This window comes from Salmo trutta, chromosome 10 (assembly GCF_901001165.1).
Source record: "Salmo trutta chromosome 10, fSalTru1.1, whole genome shotgun sequence".
NCBI classification, from domain to species: domain Eukaryota; kingdom Metazoa; phylum Chordata; class Actinopteri; order Salmoniformes; family Salmonidae; genus Salmo; species Salmo trutta.
The window spans coordinates 272,418-296,102 of NC_042966.1; the positions used below are offsets into that span (position 1 = coordinate 272,418).

The following is a 23,685-nucleotide window of genomic DNA, read 5'->3' on the forward strand; positions in this document are numbered from 1 at the left end:
TTGTAAATCGGTGTGTTATGGCATGTGGCTCACAACACAACCTTTCATTTTTAAAGGGTTGCTTACAGCTCCGTAAATAAAGTGACATTGAATACAGCAATAGCTCTCTACTTCAAGTTAATACATATTCTCAGAACCTGTTAATTTGATTACGTCCATTAGATGCAACATGAACGGTTACTGATTGTGTACCTTTGTCTATCAGAAAAATACAATGTCATTCTCCTCAGGAGGGCAAAGATTTGTAGGTGTTTGACATCTCGCCATGGCCTTGAAACAGAAAGGAGCCTGGAACAATTTACCTAGTAGCCTGGTCTCAGATTCGTTGTGTGCATTCCCAGCTCCTTGACACATTCATTGTCACAGCAAACATGAGAACAAAAGCAGAGATGCACCCAGGCTACTGGTTTCTCTCTCTCTCTCTAGAAATATATATATATTATTTTTTTTATTATGGAGGATTCTGCCGTTTCAGGCAGCTGAAATTAATATCCCAAATAATCACTTGTTGAGGTACACACAAGTCCACATGCGTGGTCTTTGTCTGGGGGAAGGATGCATATTGTACACGTGTGTAAGGAAACATAATTTACAGGACTTCCTGTGTAAGCAAACACCTATAGTACAGAGGGATGTTCCTGGTCAGGAAACAGAAGAAAAAAAAAAGACATCCTCCACAAACATTTTAATACATGTAATTTATTTTTGTCTAATGACATCCTCCTTTCCAGTCTTGGTATGTTTCAACTGCTTAATTACTTAGTTTGTGTGTGTGTCTGCAAGTATACAATGAGTGTACAAAACATTAGGAACACCTGCTCTATCCATGACAGACTCAATCCAGGTGAAAGCTATGATCCCTTATTGGATTTCAATCAATCACATGTATCTATGAAGCCCTTTTTACATCAGCCGATGACACAAAGTGCTATACAGAAACACAGCCTAAAACCCCAAACAGCAAGCAATGCAGTGTATGTGTAGCACTGTTCCACACTCCTCCTTCACAAACATACTTCTTTCCTTTGGCATGCATTTATTCATTTCAGGATATGGTGGGCCAGCAGCACCTGTAGCTCTAGCTTAAAGGACATCCTTCAGTGTCCAGGATCCGCCACATCCTCGGGCTTTCTGCCAGCCAGTTCCTATTGGCAAGCTAAATTTGTACTCCTGTCACAACCAGTGTCCTAAAGCAGTCACTACCAATACACCGGCAGTCACAACCAATACACTAGCTGTCTGTTGCCTTTTGTACACCAGAGGGATAGGACTTCAAGGTCCACTGTGTATCATCATGTTGTGATCATGACTGCAGGACCAGTGCAGCAGGGTTCATTTCAGTCTTCAGACTCTTCTCCAGCAGCACCAAGCTCTGCACGGCCAGGTTCCTGCAGTCTGCATCAGGGTCCCCTTCAGCTACGTCTGTCAACAGCACAAAAGGTCGAACCATGAGTATCATTATTACCGTAAACAGGTAGAAATTAACCATAAGGAACAATGAGGCTGTTCAAGCAATAAAACAAGCATGTCATTTTTTTTAATGCAAGGCTTTTTTTTAAATGCAACACAGTTGATTCACATTGAAAACCCAAATGTTTATGATTCTGTAACATTTTTAACATTCATGTGTCTTCTGGACTATTGGTAATGTCCTTGAGAGAATTTAAATTCCCATTGATGAGTGAATGGCGTCACAGACAGTCTGCGCAGGACAGGATATCCTGGATTCCCTCCATTTCCCAGCAATGCTCACCCCAGCTGTGTGTGTGTGTGTGTGTGTGTGTGTGTGTGTGTGTGTTTGTTATCTCAGATTGACACACACTGAGCAGCTGCATGAACATCTGGACTGTGCTCTTTTTAACCACATTCTTCTGGTCATCCCTAAAATACACATAAACCAAGGTCAGCCCTGAATGATGTCATCAAGGGTGTGTAAAACTTACAGCGCTAATGTGACATACTAGAGACCCAATGGTAGGCTTAGGGTCAGAAATACCCTGAAAACAACCTGCCATTTTCAGTTCATCAACAAAATCATTATATTTGAGAAGTGGGACTGCAGTGTGGCGAAAGCAAAGGAGTCGTACTACTTTGAACTGATGTGCGGTGAGCTTTTTAGCGCCAGTTGCAGCTTAAGCATCACCCAAGTGGGTGCTGCCCATTAGTAGGAGTGCGCCTACAAAGTCCAGAGTGGATGCAGAGAAGCTGAGGAGGACTGAGGATGAAAGTAAGTTGACACGACTCGGGCTGGTACCCGAACTAACCTCTCCCAGCCCTTAACTTCTTAACCGGTTTAGGATAGGGGGCAGTATTTTCACGGCCGGATAAAAAACGTACCCGATTCAATCTGGTTATTACTCCTGCCCAGAAACTAGAATATGCATATAATTATTTGATTTGGATAGAAAACACCCTAAAGTTTCTAAAACTGTTTGAATGGTGTCTGTGAGTATAACAGAACTCATATGGCAGGCCAAAACCTGAGAAGATTCCATACAGGAAGTGCCCTGTCTGACCATTTCTTGTCCTTCTATAGCTTCTTTATCGAAAATAGAGGATCTCTGCTGTAACGTGACATTTTCTAAGGCTCCCATAGGCTCTCAGAAGGCGCCAGAACGGGGAATGATGACTCTGCAGTCCCTGGGCGAAAAACAGTAGGGGTTTTGGAAAGTGGTCGTTCTGAGAACAATGACACGGTGTGCGCGCGTGCATGTGAAGACTCCATTTTCTATCTTCAGTGTTTGAACGAAAACAAGGTCTCCCGGTCGGAATATTATCGCTATTTTACGAGAAAAATCGCATAAAAATTGATTTTAAACAGCGTTTGACATGCTTCGAAGTACGGTAATGGAATATTTTTAATTTCTTTGTCACGATACGCACCGGCGCGTCACCCTTCGGATAGTGTCTTGAACGCAAGAACAAAACGCAGCTATTTGGATATAACTATGGATTATTTGGAACCAAAACAACATTGGGTGTTGAAGTAGAAGTCCTGGGAGTGCATTCTGACGAAGAACAGCAAGGTAATCCAATTTTTCTTATAGTAAATCTGAGTTTGGTGAGTGCCAAACTTGGTGGGTGTCAAAATAGCTAGCCATGATGGCCGGGTTATCTACTCAGAATATTGCAAAATGTGCTTTCACCGAAAAGCTATTTTAAAATCGGACACCGCGATTGCATAAAGGAGTTCTGTATCTATAATTCTTAAAATAATGTTGTTTTTTGTGAACGTTTATCGTGAGTAATTTAGTAAATTCACCGGAAGTTCATATTTATATCAAAAACCAGCTTTTTACATTAGCATGTGACGTTCAGAACTAGCATACCCACCGCAAACTTCCGGTGAATTTACTAAATTACTCACGATAAACGTTCACAAAAAACACAACAATTATTTTAAGAATTATAGATACAGAACTCCTCTATGCACTCGCTATGTCCGATTTTAAAATAGCTTTTCGGTGAAAGCACATTTTGCAATATTCTAAGTAGATAGCCCGGCATCACAGGGCTAGCTATTTAGACACCCACCAAGTTTAGCCCTCACCAAAGTCAGATTTACTATGAGAAAAATGTTATTACCTTTGCTGTTCTTCATCAGAATGCACTCCCAGGACTTCTACTTCAATAACAAATGTTGGTTTGGTTCAAAATAATCCATAGTTATGTTCAAATATCCTCTGTTTTGTTCATGCGTTCAAGACACTATCCGAAGGGTAAATAAGGGTGACGCGCTTCGTGACAAAAAATTTATAAATATTCCATTACCGTACTTCGAAGCATGTCAACCGCTGTTTAAAATCAATTTTTATGCCATTTTTCTCGTAAAAAAAAACAATAATATCTGACCGGGAATCTGTGTTTTAGTACAAAGAGAGAGAAAATAAAAACATGGGGTCGCCTCGTGCACGCGCCTCAGTCTGATTGTCCTCTGATAGACCACTTACCAAAGGCGCTAATGTTTTTCAGCCAGGGGCTGGAATTACATCATTCAGCTTTTTCCCGGGTTCTGAGAGCCTATGGGAGCCGTATGAAGTGTCACGTTACAGAAAAGATCCTAAGTTTTCAATAAACAGAGCCAAGAAGCCCAAGGAATGGTCAAAGAGGGCACTTCCTGTACAGAATCTTCTCAGGTTTTTGCCTGCCAAATGAGTTCTGTTATACTCACAGACACCATTCAAACAGTTTTAGAAACTTTAGGGTGTTTTCTGTCCAAAGCCAATAATTATATGCATATTCTAGTTTCTGGGCAGTAGTAATAACCAGATTAAATCGGGTACGTTTTTTTATCCGGCTGTGTAAATACTGCCCCCTAGCCCTAACAGGCTAATGTCAATAAACTGTACTTCCTGAATTGACTGGGTGAGACAACTCTGTCAAGTATGTTGAGATACAGTAGTCTAGTCTCTACTCTTGTATATAGTAACAGAAGTGATACTATATTGCTCTGCCCTGTATTCTCACCTGCCAGCCATGCTCTGGTCTCAAACAGCTGATCACTGAGCTCCACCAGCAAACTCTGACTGGGCATGCTCAGAAAGACGGAGCAGACAGCAAATAGGACTCCTCGCCGCACCATCCTATGTTGGAAATACAGAGGTTGGGTAAGCCATAGACCAGTTCGACAAAAGACCTTCCTTCCTACCCATACTCAAACAGTTTCCTATTTATGACGTATGTATAGATATACTCACTGGTCAACGTGGTAGCGTACGGCCCAGACAAAGTCCAACAGAGCTCTGCCCATCTGAGTGGCCACCTGCAAAACACCAAACAACCCATTCAATCACATAGTCAAGTCACAGCAAGGGGGACATTTTATGAGGTGACATCAGAAGAAATCGAGTTGTAGCCTACCGGAGCATTGACTGCTAGGTGCATGAGGAGTCCCAGCGTGTGGATCAGTCTCCCCAGGACCAGGTGGTCACCGCCCAGCAGGTCAAAGGTCACCTGAGGCCTAGGAGTCAAGGTCAAGGACAAATGTTAGTAGTGGAACAACAATGTTGTTCACTTGCATACAAGACCTCAAATACAATTGTGTAGCAAAAAAGGTGTAGCACAAATAAACTGTGCTTCAAATGAAGAATACTGTATCTAACACACACAGTCTCTCACATTGCCTCACACTCACTTGCTAGGGACCCATACATTCCCACACATTACCTGTCATAGTTTCTGAGCAGAGGGAAGAAGAAGTGGCCAGCAACAGGGGCATAACGGTTTGGGGTGGGCTTGACTGGGGGGTGAGTGACACCCTGAAATGAGGGCAGAACAAAACTCATCTTACATTGATCAGGAATCAGATTTAGCTACTGTATGGTTAGAGTCTTAATTCCAGTATTATTTAAAAGGCAAAGAAATAACTTTATTGAAACTGTTGTGCAGCCTACCTTACTGAGCCGTTTGGTCTTACTCTGAATCCGCCTCTCCACCACTTGTCGCCAGTGTATGGGGTCATCGCCGGGGTAAAGGGGTGTGTCCATGGTAACCCGCTGAATGGACTTGGATGGACCTCCTTTGTCAGTGATTGGTTGAGAGAGCTCCTGCGCAGACATAATGAGGACCTGACATAGGGGAGACAACAGTTAATAAATAGTTATGAAGCCTTTATAAAGGCATTCTACATTCACAAAAGATACTAGGGAGGAACCGTGTTCTCTTCACCTCCAAAATATCCAGCCGTTGTCGTATACTGTAGTTCATGGAGTAGAACTCCGTGGTCAAATACTCAGTCACCTGTGAATGAAAGGGATGAGAATTAAAAAGGACATGGTGTATTTAGCAGTGAATATTGATAATACACACAGACCGTACAAAACATTAGGAACACGGTCCTGATATTGAGCTGCCCTTTGCCTCAGAACAGCCTCAACTCAAAGGTGCATGGACTCTACAAGGTGTCGAAAACGTTCCACAGGGATGCTGGACTCCAATGCTTCCCACAGTTGTGTCAAGTTGGCTGGATGTCATTTGGGTGGTAGACCATTCTTGATACAAAAGGGAAACTGTTGAGTGTGAAAAACCCTGCAGCGTTGCAGTTCTTGACACAAACCTGTGTGCCTGGCACCTACTACCATACCCCATTCAAAGCCACTTAAATAGTTTGTCTTACCCATTCACCTCTGAAGGCACACACACACACAATCCATGTCTCAATTGTCTCAAGGCTTAAAAATCCTTCTTTAACCTGTCTCCTCCCCTCATCTACACTGATTGAAGTGGATTTAACAAGTGACATCAATAAGGGATTATAGCTTTGCCTGGATTCATCTGGTCAGTCTGTCATTGAAAGAGAAGATTGTTCCTAATGTTTTGTACACCTCAGTGTATGAAAACTAAACCATTAAGGTGAAATATCTTACGGGGACAGAGTCGGTGACAGTGAGGGCCCCATAGCAGTCTGCCTGAGACCAGGAAACCCACAGTGTTTGTACCTGTCCTCCATGTGCAGCAGCACCTTGCTCAGCTCAACACTGACCTGAGGAGCGACAAACATTAAGGGAACGACTATAACAAGGGAACTATATGCTTATCATTTGAATGTAGTAAACAGTGTGTGACCTCTCACCTCTTGGGCTGTAGAAGTGTTTTTTCCTCACCAAGCCCTCAATGGCTCTCAGACTGAGATCCACCCTCACTGGGTCCTCAGAGGAGAGGAAGGCTGGGGAGAGATGGATGGAAGGATGAATGGACCAATCATTTAACAAGTTAGTAATATAAAGCGAGCATTGGTAAGCTTAAATGGAAAGGGGGATACCTAGTCAAGTTACACAACTGAATGCATTCAGAAGACACTTGCACATATGAGATCTTTTTTACACTGGCTTCTTGGAAGTTTGAATGCATTCAAACGACATGTGTCTTCCCAATTAACCCAACTCCTCTGAATCAGAGAGGCGCGGAGGGCTGCCTTAATCGATGTCCACGTCATCGGCGGCCAGAAGCAGTTGTTGTCGGGGGATTAACTGCATTGTTCAATGGCAGAACAGCAGATCTTTCCACCTTGCCGGCTCAAGGATTCGAACCTTTCGGTTACTGGCACAACGCTCTTAACCGCTAGGCTACCCCCCCAATCTCTGCTTACTTGTCTTTTTGTCAAGCATAACTTTTTGTGGAAGGGTACTACACTGCGTACAAACCCCCTGAATAGTCACTGTCGTCGAGATACAGTTTCCTTGTAGGCCTATTTGGCGGGGAAACTGAAGCAAGCTGTTAGCCTATTGCCTGTTTCTATTTGAGTCTGTTCAAAAAATTTGAAACTGTGTCTATTCGGAGCTGGTAAAAGGCCGACATTGATGGTTTCAAATAAGAAAATACTATTTGTCACATGACATATAGAAACATTGTGATTTTAGAGACACAAAGTAACAACAGCCTCTATGATGAAAAGGATCTGAGTCAATCTGTTACTGGGGCTCATACCATCATCATGATTTACATCATTCAGATTCATCAAATTACTTTGTTTATAAGCCCACTAGGCTTCTCATTGTTGTCATTAAATGTCCTGAATAACAGAAAGGAAATACCTTCGGTGTTCCGTGCAATAGCCTAGGACAGGTATTCCCAAACGGGAGTAGCAATGCCGATGGGGGTACGCCAAATAAAAAACGCGATTCACAAAAAAAAAAAATCTATATATTTTTTTCCCCCTCCAAAAAAAAATTCACATTTTCAAACAGTCCAATTCTAATACATTTGGGTGAGCTTTTTTCCCCCCTCGCCTGAGTAGCCATAGAGACAATACCAGCGCTACCAGCAGTACTACACATTCACCTGTCCAACGACACAAGTTGTTCTGCTTCCACGAGCACATCCATGCTAGCATCAGTAATTCTACATTTGTGTTAGCTGGGTAGATGGACACTGACAGTTGTGAATCTGATGCAGCCGAAGAGCTACTACCCCCTTACCCGGGAACGCGCCAAACAGACATCGAAGAGGCACAAATATATATATTTTTATTTCACTAGGCGAGTCAGGTAAGAACAAATTCTTATTTACAATGTTCAGGGGCAGAATGACAGATTTTTGTCAGCTTGGGGATTCAAACCAGCAACCCTCTCGGTTACTGGCCCAACGCTCTAACCACTAGGCTACCGGCCGCCCCAATATGATGAGAACTACATTGATTTGGCGTTCACTTATATTGGGGAGTAGTGCCTTTCCACAGCCAGAGTGTTACACGTGCAAAAGTACTATCTCATAACTCGATGAAACCTTCACATCTTGCGCAGACATTTAGAAACAAAACATGACAATTTGAAAAAAGCCACAGGAGTTTTTTGAGTGAGAATAAAGACGACTTTAGAATAGTAAGATGTGTAACAGTAACAGATACCATTAATAAGAAGGGGCTAGATGAGTCATATATGGTGAGCTACCGAGTGGCAAGGACAAGCAAGCCCCATAATATTTGGGAGGACTTAATTCTTCCTGCTGCCGCGGATATCGCTGGGACAATGCTGGGTGAAAAAAAAAAAAAAAAAAAAACTAAAACAGACAATGACTTCATCAAACTCTGTTTCACAACGGCATCAGTGACATGGCAGGAGATGTTTTGAAACAATTACTGCTTCGTATACAAGCCAGTGAATTCTATGAGTTATAGCTGAATGAGTCAACAGACGTGGCGGACCTGGCACAGCTCCTGGTATATGTCCGTTACGTTTATGGGGAGGTCAATTAGGAAGACATCCTCTTCTGCAAACCACTGGAAACCAGGACAACAGAAGAGGATATTTTTAAAGTACTGGACAGCTTTGTGACATCAAATAGACTTTGGTGGTCAACATGTGTTGGTATTTGTACTGATGGCGCAAAAGCCATGACAGGGAGACATAGTTGAGTGGTAATGCGCTTGCAAGCAGTTGCTCCCGACGCCACTTGGATACACTGCAGCATCCACTGAGAGGCTCTTGCTGCCAAAGGTATGCCTGACAGCTTGAAAGACGTTTAGGACACAACAGTGAAAATGGTTAAGTTTGTTAAAGCAAGGCCCCTGAACTCTCGTGTATTTTATGCACTATACATTGATATGGGCAGCGACCATGTAACACTTTTACAACATACAGAAGTGCGCTGGTTATCAAGGGGCAAAGTATTGACATGTTTTTTTTTTAATTGAGAGACGAGCTTAAAGTTTTCTTTACTGACCATCATTTTCACTTGTCTGATGACGAGTTTCACACGACTGGCCTATCTGGGTGATGTTTTTTTCCTCGCCTGAATGATCTGAATCTAGGATTACAGGGACTCTCCACAACTATATTCAATGTGCGGGACAACATTTAGGCTATGATTAAGAAGTTGGAGCTCTTCTCCTGTCTGCAATTAACAAGGACAAGACATAGGGTCTTTCCATCATTGTATTATTTTTGTGTGCAAATTAACTCAAGCTTACAGACAATGTCAAATGTGATATAGAGAAGCACCTGAGTGAGCTGGGTGCGCAATTATGCATGTACTTTCCCGAAACGGATGACACAAACTGGATTCGTTCCCTCTTTCATTCCCTGCCTCCAGTCCACTTACCGATATCTGAACAAGAGAGCCTCATCGAAATTGCAACAATAATAATCAGAAGCCTGCCAGATCAGAAGCCTGTAATCAGAAGCCTGCCAGATCTCTGGATTGGGTTGTGCTCAGAGTATCCTGCCTTGGCAAATCACACTGTTATTAAGACAGATACCCTTTGCAACCACGTACCTATGTGAGAGTGGATTTTCAGCCCTCACTAGCATGAAAACTAAATAAAGGGACAGACTGTGTGTGGAAAATGAGAGAAGACTGAGACGCTCTCCAAAACAACCCAACATTGCAGAGTTATGTGCATCCTTTCAAGCACACCCTTCTCATTAACCTGTGGTGAATTTTCGATTAACAAATAAAGTTTTATATGCAAGATGGCTAAATAAAGAGAAATTATTGATTATTATTATTATTGATTATTATTATTATTATTGTTATTATTTGTGCCCTGGTCCTATAAGAGCTATTTGTCACTTCTCACGAGCCGGGGTTTGTGACAAAAACTGACACTCATTCTTATGTTTAATAAATGTAATAATTTTAATAATTGAATAGTGTGTTTGTGTGGCAGGCTTACAATGATGGCAAAAAACAACATTTCAGAGTGCGCTGACCATGGTGCTAGAGGGGGTATGTTTGAAGGGGTATAGGACTATTAAAAAAAAAAAGTTTGGGAACCACTGGCCTAGGCTACACAATTGCGCACAGCAGCCTAGACTCCGTGTCCAATCCGACGTCACAGAAACATGAAGACATTAACACGTTACATTGATGCATTCTCTTTTAATCTTGTAGACACGGCTTGTAAATCCAGCAGACAATAGCAGATAATCAACATAAATTAAGGGGTATTGGATTGGATCCAACTGGATTGGATCCAACTTCACTGGCGCAATGAACAGACATCAAAATATTCTGGACATTCTTACGAACACTGGTTTTCCCGCACAGGCATGCTATAGGTTGTTTGTCACATGACTGTCATTCAGAAAAACATTTCCAGGATCAGCTGAAGGTCGACAATATCACTAGGCCTAACTAAACAATTGGATACCAAATGCGCACCCAACAAGTAGGTATATTAGCCTACGCATAGCCTATTGAAGAATCGCGCAAGTTAGGTGATGGCCCTATAATGGGTCTCCTATTCAGACGATAACATTCACCCCTAGCCTACTGGTTAATCAGCTCACAGTCGTCTGGACACTTTCCTACGTGCAGTGCAGTAATATTTTCCCTCTTTTTCATATCCAAAAAATGCAACTCGTAGCCTATTGATACACTATACACAGGCTACTGGTACCGATCACTATAGCCTAATACTTATTACAAGGTTGAAATAAAATGTATTATATGTGCACACTTTTATTAATTAATTCATGCATTAGTAGGCTTATGGATTACATTTTCAAGTTATCCCCCCAAACTTGTTTTATTTATTTAGTCTAAATGAAGGCAATGAATGCAGGCATTTTCTTAATTTTATACAATATTCTGCCCATATGAACAAACAATTTTAGAGCATAAATTAACCTATATATGATAGCCTTCAGACAGCTTTTGCTGTAAAATATCACGCGTTGCTTCGTCCATCTCCCACCGTTGGAGAGACCTATATACTGTATCTACCCTCCAGACAGTCTCGGAGGTAGCGAGGTGGGGCAGCTTGGCTCATCTCCTGGTCAGCTGACATGTCATAGGGGGTGAGCTCATCATCACTGGTTCAAACACACACAGGACAGGGACATAGAGCCTAATCAATACAACACTACTATACCATGCCTTCTTAACTGTCCATGGGAAGATTGTAGTGATTTGAATTAAATATAAAACTTCAGTCTCACAGACAAAATTATGTTAATACATGTAGTGTATAACCATGGACTTTTTTTGCCTTTACCCTCCCTTATCTCACCTCATTTGCTCACATTGTACATAGACTTATTTTTCTACTGTATTACTGACTGTATATTTGTTTTACTCCATGTGTAACTCTGTGTTGTTGTATGTTGTTGAACTGCTTTGCTTTATCTTGGCCAGGTCGCAATTGTAAATGAGAACTTGTTCTCAACTTGCCTACCTGGTTAAATAAAGGTGAAAAAAAAATTGAAATAAAAAATAAGAGGTATTACTGAGTGTTATGGGTTTGATTATGATAATACTATCTCTTACCTATCCAGCTCTGAGTCTGGGTCAGTTCCTGATTTCTGGGCCATGGAAGCAGCCTGGGATGGTACTGCCTGAGAGGGTACAGTCTGCCCTTTGACATATTGAGGAAGATCCAATCTGTCATCAAGCGGCTCTGTTTCTTCCTCAGACAGTGGAGTCATCAGTGAGAGCAGCTCCTTGGTCTCCTCATCATGCTCATACTGAGGCGGGAGAAACACAACAAATGAACACACACACCCTTTCCTGAGTCCTACACAGGACTCATAACAAGACAGACATAGCCTATCTCCTTTCTTTAATGTGCACTGATCTGAACAGTAAATAGGAGAAAGCATTATGGTATTTGTTTTCACCTGTTCAGTTCTATCAGATCAGTATGAGCAGAGAAAAGAAAAATAGACACAGTGAGCCACTTCAGACTATAGAGATGCACCCAAAGCCTTGGGAAAGGTGCCATACAATACTGTACTTCGAATTTGAGTTTGGCTCCATTGATGTCCATGCGGGAGCTGAGACACTCCCCCACCACCATGCCCATGCGCCTCACACGGACTACACTGCTGTCCAAGTGGCTCTGCATCCCTCCCAGCATGCACTGCAGCAGCTCTGACAGGGAGGAAGGAGAAAGGACAACAGGGTCGTGCTTGACTTGGGCAGGAAATGTCTTCTATTAAATGCCCAAATGAACCAACCCAGAGACGGACAGGCCAGAAGGTAGTGTGAACAGCTCTGACCGTGTTACATAATACTGTGCCGTAGTGTGTGAGTGTTACCTGAGCGTAGCTCCTGTAGTTCTGCATCACTCAGTAGTCCCACACACAGCAGCAGAGCCCGGCTCACATAGAGCTGCTGCTCCAGAGGGGTGTGTCTGACTTGCACTGGGGTTAGCCCAGGCCTGGCACAGCGACCGCAAGCACCTGGACACACAGTCAATAACACGATCATATATACCCATATATCATCACAACACGAGTCTTATACATTGTACACTCACCTGTATAAGTAGTGGCCTTCTCTCCCTGTCCTGAGCCAGGTAGCCCAGAAGAATGCTCAACACACGTGTCTGGGAGAAAGGAAGTTAAAGACTTCAGCTATAACAGAAGCTTTTCAATTTCCAACAATGATAGATAGACTAGACTCACCATCAGTTCACCGTCTCACCTCATATTTGTATGGGAGCAGCAGTAGTTTATGGGTGATGACAAACTGGGCCTTTTTGTTCTTCAACACCAGGTTCCCCATGATCCTGGACAGAGCATCAGGTCTAGGGGAAAAATAACACTTACATTACGAGAGAGAGAGGGGTAAATGCGGTGCATTAAAAAGTCTGTTTTTGACACCTTTTGATAACTTCTAGCTATCTCCCATCCCTCACCTGTTGACAGCCTGCACCATCCCAGTGAGCACGCTCTCCAGCCAGCGCTCTGGGACATTCTCCAGCAGCTTCCAGCACACCCTTTGCCACACCATGTCTGAACGCGTGCAAGAGGCGAGGCGAGGGGCCAGCACCCCAAATACTAACCCTGCAGAGAGAGAAACACACAATTATGTAACCTTTCTGATGATACAATGGGAAAGTGTTACAGTTGACAATCATCAATGCAGGAGGAAACACATGCTGTTTGTAGCCTTGCTACCACTGTGTCCCTGAACACAGGCCTTCCCCAGTGCCTGGGCCACAAAAGTCAGAGAGCAGTCTTTTCTATCTGGGAACAATAGTGTATTGACAGTGAGTTACACACATAGTAAAATACATTTCCAATAAGACAGTTAAAGTTAAACAGCCATAAAATAGGACCTTAATCAGAAAGTACTGTCCTATATTAAAAAAGTACTATCTTCTGCATTATATAAAATAGACATAAACTGATGGATGGGCATACAAACCTCTCAGAGCCTTACAGGTTCTCTCTAGCACAGTGAGCATATCTCTGGCCAATAGGGGGTAGTACTGCTGGGGGAGGAAGAGGGTCTTGTTGTGGTGGTGCAGCTGGTTGGCAGTCAGGTCAGGCAGAGCCACCAGGCGGCCCAGCAGGGTCTCTCTGAGCTGGGGAGAGTCGGAGGGGACCTTCCCCTGACAGCGGGTCCACAGTAGGACTGTCAGACGACCACTCTGAAGGAACCCGCTCTAGGATGCTGACCTAAACTATCCAGACCTGCACTGGGGGCTGCTGGAGATAGACGATCACACACATTCATGCACACCAAACACACACACAAACAAGGAGAATCAATCAGAGAAATGTACAAGATGAGTATATCATTACCACACAGGTCGCCGGCAGCAAAGACACAGTTATTCACAGTATCAAGTAGCCCATTATATATTCCTGTCTCGCTGTCGCATGGAATGTGTAACAGCCCAGATGCTCTGTTAAACATTAACAATCCTCACGTATGGTTTTGTAAACCTTTGGAATGTAATATCATTGAGAAATATACTACCGTTCAAAAGTTTGGGGTCACTTAGAAATGTACTTGTTTTTGAAAGAAAATCACATTTTTTGTCCATTAAAATAACATCAAATAGATCAGAAATACAGTGTAGACATTGTTAATGTTGTAAAAAGACTGTTGTAGCTGGAAACGGCTGATTATTTATGGAATATCTACATGGGTGTACAGAGGCCCATTATCAGCAACCATCACACCTGTGTTCCAATGGCACATTGTGTTAGCTAATCCAGATTATCATTTTAAAAAGATATTGATCATTAAAAAACCCTTTTGCAATTATGTTAGCACAGCTGAAAACTGTTGTGCTGATTAAAGAAGCAATAAAACTGGCCTTCTTTAGACTAGTTGAGTATCTGGAGCATCAGCATTTTGTGGATTCGATTACAGCTCAAAATGACCAGAAACAAATAACTTTCTTCTGAAACTTATCAGTCTATTCTTCTTCTGTGAAATGATGGCTATTCCATGCGAGAAATTGCCAAGAAACTGAAGATGTCGTACAACGCAGTGTACTACTCCCTTCACAGAAAACAGGGGTCCACAGTAGGCAGAGTTGCAAGAAAAAGCCATATCTCAGACTGGCCAATAAAAATAAAGATTAAGATGGGCAAAAGAACACAGACACTGGACAGAGGAACTCAGCCTAGAAGGCCAGCATCCCGGAGTCGCCTCTTCACTGTTGACGTTGAGACTGGTGTTTTGCGGGTACTATTTAATGAAGCTGCCAGTTGAGGATTTGTCCTATTGCTCAGTTGTGCACCGGGGCCTCCCACTCCTCTTTCTATTCTGGTTAGAGCCAGTTTACGCTGTTCTGTGAAGGGAGTAGTACTCAGCGTTGTATGAGATCTTCAGTTCCTTGCAATTTCCACATGGAATAGCCTTCATTTCTCAGAACAAGAATAGACTGACGAGTTTCAGAAGAAAGTTATTTGTTTCTAGCCATTTTTGAGCCTGTAATCGAACCCACAAATGCTGATGCTCCAGATACAACTAGTCTAAAGAAGGCCCATTTTATTGCTTCTTTAAATCAGCACAACAGTTTTCAGGCTGTGCTAACATAAATTGCTAAAGGTTTTCTAATGATCAATTAGCCTTTCAAAATGATAAACTTGGATTAGCTAAGACAACATTCCATTGGAACACAGGTGTGCTGGTTGCTGATAATGGGCCTCTGTACAGCTATGTAGATATTCCATTAAAAAAAAAAATCTGCCGTTTCCATCTACAATAGTCATTTACAACATTAACAATGTCTACACTGTATTTTCTGATCATTTGATGTTATTTTAAATGGACAAAAATTTTTGCCTTTCAAAAACAGGACATTTCTAAGTGACCCCAAACTTTTGAACAGTAGTGTATATATTTTTTTTAAAGTACAATTACTGGACATAGTTTTAACACAAATCCAACACCGCCATATTTCCATGTAACACCAACTTTCCAGCTTGTTTACGGAACAGAGGCAACCGCCTGTTCTTATTAGCTATCTAAAGAAGAAGAAAGCCAGAAAAGGGTAACTGAAAAATGACTGTCAGCTGCAACGTTTAGAAGGTGTACAGTACATATATTATATATTGGTACATTATTTCTAGATGATATTAAAGTTAACTTCCAAAGGATTTCCAAAACCGACTTGCACTATTAACATTTATACATATAGCGTTGGGGATTGTTGTATACACTGGGCCGCGCTTTGGTCCATGGTTTGAATGAGTCTTTTAGAATCCCCTTGGATTCTAAAAGACTAAGTATCCACTATTAACATCTTAAAACATTTTTTCTCACCTCAATGAGCTGATACCATCCATCAGCACTAACAGAGTCTGGTCTGGAGGACCTCGGGAGAGGAACAAACCATCCCCACAATTCTGTGCACTGGGCAACGGTAAGAAGCTGGAGCCAATCAGCATTGATGTTACTGATGAGAAACTGTAGGGGTCCGGTGTAGTGGGCTCGACTGAACTCTGCTCGCTGAGCTGATGTAATTGTACTTTGAGGCCCATCGTCCAGGTAACTGGTTAGTGTGTGTAGAGTTTTTGGTCACCTCTTCCTTCTCTTTGGAGGTAGTGAGAGTTCGGACGCATTGGCCCACTGAGAGTCTAACTTCAACATCTGGGGTTTAGGGACGGCATCATTCTCCAGCACCTGTTGGGGACAAGATTAGTTTATATAGTTCACGTGTTCTACCAATACTTTCAATCACTGCTAGCTAGCTTCCTACTAGGTAACGTTACATTGAAATGCATAAATCTGTTAACAGCATCATGAGATTTGGTTTAGATAGCTAACTACTGACAGCCCGATCCCTTAATTGCTATTATTGGACCCATTAACCTACAGACGTCAATAGAAGAGGTCCTATGTTGGGGATACTGATGAAAGACTATTAGGCACTCACCTGAATGTTTAGCTAACTAGCCTGCAGCCACCATTAGCCAGAATAACAGATTGTATTCCCACACCTCTGGACTACTCACCGGGTGATAAACGACACATTTGAAACGGTTTCACGCTGTGAATTAATCTAATTAACAAATACTGCAGCCCAAAACAAACTAAGGTTCAAACTGCTTTTAAAAACAACCTATATTATTCTAGCTAGTCTTAGCTACTTTTTCACCGATACAAATAAAAAAACGCCTGCTGCGCTAAATGAGTGCGCTAACAAAATATGTCCGTACTGAATAAAAGTACGCAATGTGTATCATGAAAAGTTCCGTGTGAGGACTTATGAGTTACATTCAACAGGCCAACATGTTGTAACAAGTCAGACTTTTTATTGAGACTTTCTTTTATTCTGAGTGAACCTGAATTGAAAACATGCATAAACATACCAGTGTAAGTGTAAGTAAATCAATATTCAACATCCAGAGGTACTTTCCACAATATAACAATTAAATGATAATATTGTACTGGTCATATAAAACTCAATATTGTACTAAATATGTTTTATTGTACAAGCTCTCCTAGCCCTATCAGACGAAGTGGTCAAACTGGCCCAGAGGAATATGACTGCTGTACAGATGTGCTAGGAATGATCCTTCCACTCCAGTATCTCTCCCCTCAGAATGTGAATGATGGCCAGACTATCCTCCATCTCCTCCTTCCCAAGCACATCCATCATCGGGTTCATTTCCCATGAACTGTTGGGCTGTACCCGCCACACTGCCCCAAGCCTATCCCCAACCACAGGACCACTGGTATACCTGACACCATCATGGCTACCATCAGAGGACACAAGGACATATCTGTTCCAACACCCGCTTGTCTAGGTGGGAGTTTGTGGTACTTTATCGGTGGTGGCAAACCATAGAGCCCCCTGATACTGCATGGTATGGTAGTGATCTCCATGGGAGAGGGGATACTATTGTAGAAGTTTTTCATACTGTTGCTCAGTATGAGAGGATGTTGTATAGCAGTATAGCTAGGACTTTGCTGTTCCCAGGGGGCAGAGGCTTGTTGTGGGTTCTGGTAGTACATGTCCATAGCCTGCAGGTGGGGTATGATGGGTTGGAGATGAAGGGCTCCAGTATTGATAAGGCTGATAGTGGAAAAAGGCAGGGACCTTGCTGGGGAGGTTCTGGGGATGGACAGGATCTCCATGGACAGCGGGAGTTGGGGATAGAGGGGGAAACGGCTTCCTCTGCATAGAATGGGCGACACAAGAGAGAGCTAGGTCAAACTATTGTATTAGATAGTTGTTTTTCATCCAAAACATAGACATGTAATATTAATTACCTGAAGATTATACTGGGCTCATGTTTGAATGCCTGCACCAATTTACAAAGAAACTTACCATTTGAGTTCTCCCTTGTCACATAGAGGGACATTCTTTTTTTAATTGGTCAAATAAAACACTGGATTTGCAGCAAATTTATGTGAGAAAATTAATTATTGGTACAATCCTCCAATGAGCAGCAATCCAGGAAATATAATGGTCTATATCACAAAAACTATTGGTCAAGACAACTTCAAAGGATACTGCATCTCTTTCTCCCTGGAAACCACATCCTTACCATGGTTACGAGTTTACCAGTGTCTTCTTCATTATGCAGGTCTTCATTTTTTTATTAAAACAACAACAATACAAGACAATACAAATGGCCAACTTCCATCAGTGGGTGCTCTGGTCAGTACGTGCGCTCGTATGCCTTCACTATATGCTGTACTCTACAGTCATGGCCAAAAGTTTTCAGAATGACACAAATACTTAATTCCACAAGGTTTGCTGCTTCAGTGTCTAGATATTTTTGTCAGATGTTACTATGGAATACTGAGGATAATTACAAGCATTTCATATGTGTCAAAAGCATTATTGACAATTACATGAAGTTGATACAAAGAGTCAATATTTGCAGTGTTGAGCCTTCTTTTTCAAGACCTCCTGCAACTCTGCCCTGGCATGCTGTCAATTAACTTCTGGGCCACATCCTGACTGATGGCAGCCCATCTTGGATAATCAATGCTTGGAGTTTGTCAGAATTTGTGGGTTTTTGTTTTTTCCACCCGCCTCGAGGATTGACCTCAAGTTCCTCAATGGGATTTAGGTCTGGGGGAGTTTCCTGGCCATGGACCCCAAAATATTGATGTTTTGTTCCCCGAGCCACTTAGTTATCACTTTTGCCTTATTGCAAGGTGCTCCATCATGCTGGAAAAGGCATTTGTTCGTCACCAAAACTGTTGCCTGGATGGTTGGGAGAAGTTGCTCTCGGAGGATGTGTTGGTACCATTCTTTATTCATGGCTGTGTTCTGAGGCAAAACTGTGAGTGAGCCCACTCCCTTGGCTAAGAAGCAACCCCACACCATGAATGGTCTCTGGATGCTTTACTGTTGGCATGACACAGGACTGATGGTAGCGCTCACCTTGTCTTCTCCGGACAAGCTTTTTTCCGGATGCCCCAAACAATCTTGAAAGGGGATTCATCAGAGACAATGACTTTACCCCAGTCCTCAGCAGTCCAATCCCTGTACCTTTTGCAGAATATCAGTCTGTCCTTGATGTTTTCCTGGAGAGAAGTTGCTTCTTTGCTGCCCTTCTTGACACCAGGCCATCCTCCAAAAGTCTTTGCCTCACTGTGCGTGCAGATGCACTCACACCTGCCTGCTGCCATTCCTGAGCAAGCTCTGTACTGGTAGTGCCCCGATCCCGCGCTGAATCAACTTAAGGAGACGGTCCTGGCGCTTGCTGGACTTTCTTGGGCGCCCTGAAGCCTTCTTCACAACTATTGAAACCGCTCTCCTTGAAGTTCTTGATGATAAATGGTTGATTTAGGTGCAATCCTACTGGCAGCAATATCCTTGCCTGTGAAGCCCTTTTTGTGCAAAGCAATGATGACGGCACGTGTTTCCGCGCAGGTAACCATGATTGACAGAGGAAGATCAATGATTCCAAGTACCCTCCCTCCTTTTGAAGCTTCCAGTCTGTTATTCGAACTCAATCAGCATGACAGAGTGATCTCCAGCCTTGTCCTCGTCAACACCTCACACCTGTGTTAATGAGAGAATCACTGACATGAGGTCAGCTGGTCCTTTTGTGGCAGGGCTGAAATGCAGTGGACATGTTTTGGGGGGATTCAGTTCATTTGCATGGCAAAGAGGGGACTTTGCAATTCATTGCAATTCATCTGATCACTCTTCTAACATTCTGGAGTATATGCAAATTGCCATCATACAAACTGATGGCAAGCAGGCTTTGTGAAAATTAATATTTGTGTCATTCTCAAAACTTGGCCCTGACTGTAGTAAATGGAAATGTGCAATATTATACAAAATATCAAGATCATCAAACAAAGTATCATTTTATTATTTGATTTATTTTCTTACTTCACTGTTTCTTTGACCTTTATACAATGACTTGAAATTATAATTCCCAAATAACAATAAGCAGGGGTGCAACTTTGGTTTTAGAAGAGGGTGGGACATAATATATAATATATATTTTTTTATCCAGTCAGATAAACACTCCACACAGACTACCCGAATCATGGCTCTAAAGCACACTGGTTGTCTCTTTTTGTATCACATTCCAATTTTATAACAGGGCGGCCCCCTACAGTGAAAGTGTGCCCTGATAAAAGGATTGCATCTTTTCAGGGGATATTCAATGAAAAATATACAGCAGTAAACAATACCGTTATCATAATTTACACATTATCCTTTGGAGTAAGAATAAACTTCAGTTGTACAATTTTTGTTTCTACAATATTCTATTTTTTATAATTTAACAAACTGACAGTCACAATATGGTCAGTGCTTTCCAGGGCTCATCATCAGGTTAGTAAGAGGCAAAAGTATGAATGACAGAGGCACAGTGTTAAGGACTATCAGGCCAGATCTTCAGGGCTTAGCAATGACAATTGGGCTTAGCAATGACAATGAATAACTTTTGTTTATGTTTTCAATCACGATGAAGGAGGTGTGTGAAGCTGATAGTTAAAATGGTCAGAAGTAAAACCTAATTCTTTGGTCAGTTTGAAAATGCAAGGTGTTAAAAAGAAATTGGAACTTATTTAAAGTGCATAAGAGAATCCCATTGAATCAAGTTTAACCACGCAAACAGAATGCCTGGACAGGACTCCGTCTAATCAGTCAGCAAGCAATTATGCAAAAGTCTCATAATTAGCTGTCTGAACTAGACAGTCCTGAAATAAAGAAGGAAACAAGAATAATGCCAAAAAAAATAAAGTAATCCTGCTGCTGTTTCCAGGTAACAATAGGGTACAGTATGTGGGAAGATATGTCTTACGGTTTCCTCCTAGTAATGCACCACTGGCTTGCTGGGTACTGTAGTAGTAAATGATTGCCTGAAGCCTCGTGAGCCTCATATCTGCTGGGGAAAAGCCATCAATTACACTCAAAGGCAGAATGACTTGAACCAATTCGACGTTGCATTGGTTTATGATTGACATAATTGTGTGGTTTCAGCCCTTGTGGGCTGGCTTTAATGAGGCCCACTACATGTCCAACAGGCGTAGTGCAACTCCACTGACCTCCAAATGATATGGATGGGTAAACCTAAAGATCAGTTTAAAAGATTCAGAAGTGATATACAGATGAGATCTGTAGTTCTGTATAGTGCCTGTTCTCAGCTGGGGAGATAACAGAGTTGGCATGTGTCACTGATAACTACAATGACCTTTAAGAGGTAACTGTCTGCAACGTCAGCATTACAGTGGATCATACTTCAGTGGGGCTGAAGTGGAATGACCACACCATATAAAAAGCCATTTTGAATTGATCAGACCAGACTGAAACACGTCAGTGTTGCCAATTCAATGGGTGCTCAACGCAACACTTTTGAAATGTACTGTGTGCTACCTTGAGTACAAGACAACAATTTCAATCTAAATATTTCTCTCAATTCAACAATTTCTCCCCATGAGTAGCATTCAACTATTACATTTTTTTTTAATCTATTAAATTCCAGAATCCCTTGTGAATCCAGAAATGCCAAAACTATTTACAAACTTTTCCCTAAAAAACTACTTGTATTAGAGAGAAACAATGGAAAAGAATCCTTAACAAAGAGTGTGAAGTAATGTGAAATGTGGAATAAATGTATGAATGTGATTCACAGATGGGAGAAAATTATGTGTACATGCTACATGCTAGAGTGGCATACACAAGACCTACCATGGGGGAGGATCATATTTTTCTTAGCAGAAGACCAAAAAGAAAAGAAAATAACATTATTTTTTCCCTCAGCTATAAAAATACCTAGAATCTACAAGGTTAGAAAAAACTTTACATGTACAAGTTATTTACATCCAAGGCCATTTTTCATGGAGCGCTGAAAAGAAGGAGAAGAGCGTTGGTGACAGAGCAAGAGTTTATAGGTGAAAGGTGGAGGAGGCGCATTTGTCTTTAGTATAGCTGCGTGGTTGATACAGTATGCTACAAGTTGTCTGCAGTTCAAGCAGTTAAGAGACAGCAACAATAATATCCTTCAATATGTCAAGTATCTCAACCATGTCAGAGAGTGCATTGGTGAATAGGCAGCACTGATGATGTGTATCAATAGTCTGCCATTTTCATTTCCTCTTGCTTATTTCCAGAAAGGTGGTTAAAAGTTCAAGAGATTCAGATTGGACTTAGTCAACTGAGGTTCTTACAGTAAAGAAGAGAGTTTTGTCCGTTTGCTGACGTCCATTTGTGGTGTCTGTCCATCGCTCCCCACTGTTCTTCACAACGTTATTGCTTCATCGAAGTGTTAAACATTTTCTGCTCCTTTAAATCAAAAAGCTGCAGGAGAGTTATAAGATCTAATCTCTGAAACGCTCCGTTAGCCACAAGCAACAAGTACGTTTTCAAATCATTTCAGCATTCTTAAGTAATTCATGTGGTCTTAAAGCAAAAGATATTTTCAAATTTCGATTACATTCCTTAACAATAACTTTTTACATTTTTTTTTTACAAACAATACTTTTTGTCTTAATCAAAAAATGAGTGCAAAAGTACGATTCCATTCCTTCAATAAAACATGTCAAATATATTCAGCTTTTATATCAACATTTCATGGAAAGTAAGTCATTTATTATGGGTAACAAGCAGACCAGACATGTACTTCCCAATTGATAAGATGGCTCCCTTTTTGCTTTCACTCAGCCTGAGTCCACTAAGGATCAGTTGGGTCAGTCACACACCAAGCACTACACTTCCCAGTGCACTCAGCTCAAATAAGAAAATGCAACTAGTCAGAGCAACATTTTCTCTCAATTTGATTTAGTGTCCAAGTTACACCATTCAATTCTTTCATGTCAGTATGAGCATCATTTAGTACAGTATCTATATCAGTATTTGTCCGTTTTTAACTACCCCAAAGTTACATTAGAGGGAGTAATGTGATGGGATAGTGTTCTCTTATTGGAGTATTTAGCCCACTGACCCCCTAGGACTCTGTTTCATTGTAAAACAGAGTTAAGGCCTCCCTTACCTGGGTTTGCCTTAACTCACACTAGGAAGAAAATCCAAGTCAAATCAGGATAAACACGGTTAATGTAGTAGGCGCCACCACAAGGCTGTATTCAAGAGAGCAGCCAGGGTCGACTTAATCTGACCTCGTCTCCTGTGGTTTAATGTGGTTTAAACACGATTCAGTCTCATACAGGAGAACGCTCTCAAACGTCCCATGAGTTTCATTCATTTACTGATCTCACGGTGAAAGATGGTATCGGCTGATATGTAGTTTAAGGACAATACGTTTAGTATCATGTTAGCATTGAGGCTCATAAGATTTAATTGCCTAAAATATGTTTAAGGGGACAGCAACAAGTTAACCAGCTCTTCCATGCAGTCCAACTCTCGAAAGAGTTCCCGCATAGAAAGCACACACAAGGGAAACTCAGGTCCCTCTACCAAAATTCAGGGAAGTCATCAGAACCAAAGCCTACTGTATTCAGGGGGAACAGACAAGCACACAAAACAAAGCTCAAATACCAGGGACGTTAAACCACGTACCTTATTTTCTCAGATAACAGGCACAAACAGTGACAATAAAATACATTTAATTAAAATCTTTTTAA

At 41.8% G+C, this 23,685-nt stretch overlaps 1 protein-coding gene and 1 long non-coding RNA gene across 2 annotated transcripts; both read right to left on the reverse strand.

Annotated features, from left to right (window-relative positions):
- Positions 1–683: 683 nt before the first annotated feature.
- On the reverse strand, positions 684–15,581 carry LOC115200773 (telomere length regulation protein TEL2 homolog). The gene is given in 22 exon segments (XM_029763920.1): positions 684–1,422; positions 4,468–4,583; positions 4,698–4,762; positions 4,861–4,960; positions 5,167–5,258; positions 5,394–5,567; positions 5,668–5,739; positions 6,366–6,394; positions 6,397–6,481; positions 6,572–6,595; positions 6,597–6,664; positions 11,164–11,252; positions 11,707–11,903; positions 12,173–12,309; positions 12,477–12,576; positions 12,578–12,620; positions 12,672–12,766; positions 12,865–12,967; positions 13,079–13,226; positions 13,341–13,409; positions 13,591–13,831; positions 15,576–15,581. Coding segments are annotated over 22 exon segments (2,172 nt in total). The 3' UTR covers positions 684–1,303.
- Positions 15,582–15,937: 356 nt separating this feature from the next.
- Positions 15,938–16,838, reverse strand: LOC115200914 (uncharacterized). Its single transcript, XR_003879627.1, has 2 exons — positions 16,562–16,838; positions 15,938–16,308 (listed from the first exon to the last, which is right to left on the reverse strand). It is a non-coding gene; the product is annotated as an uncharacterized LOC115200914 (long non-coding RNA).
- Positions 16,839–23,685: the final 6,847 nt, after the last annotated feature.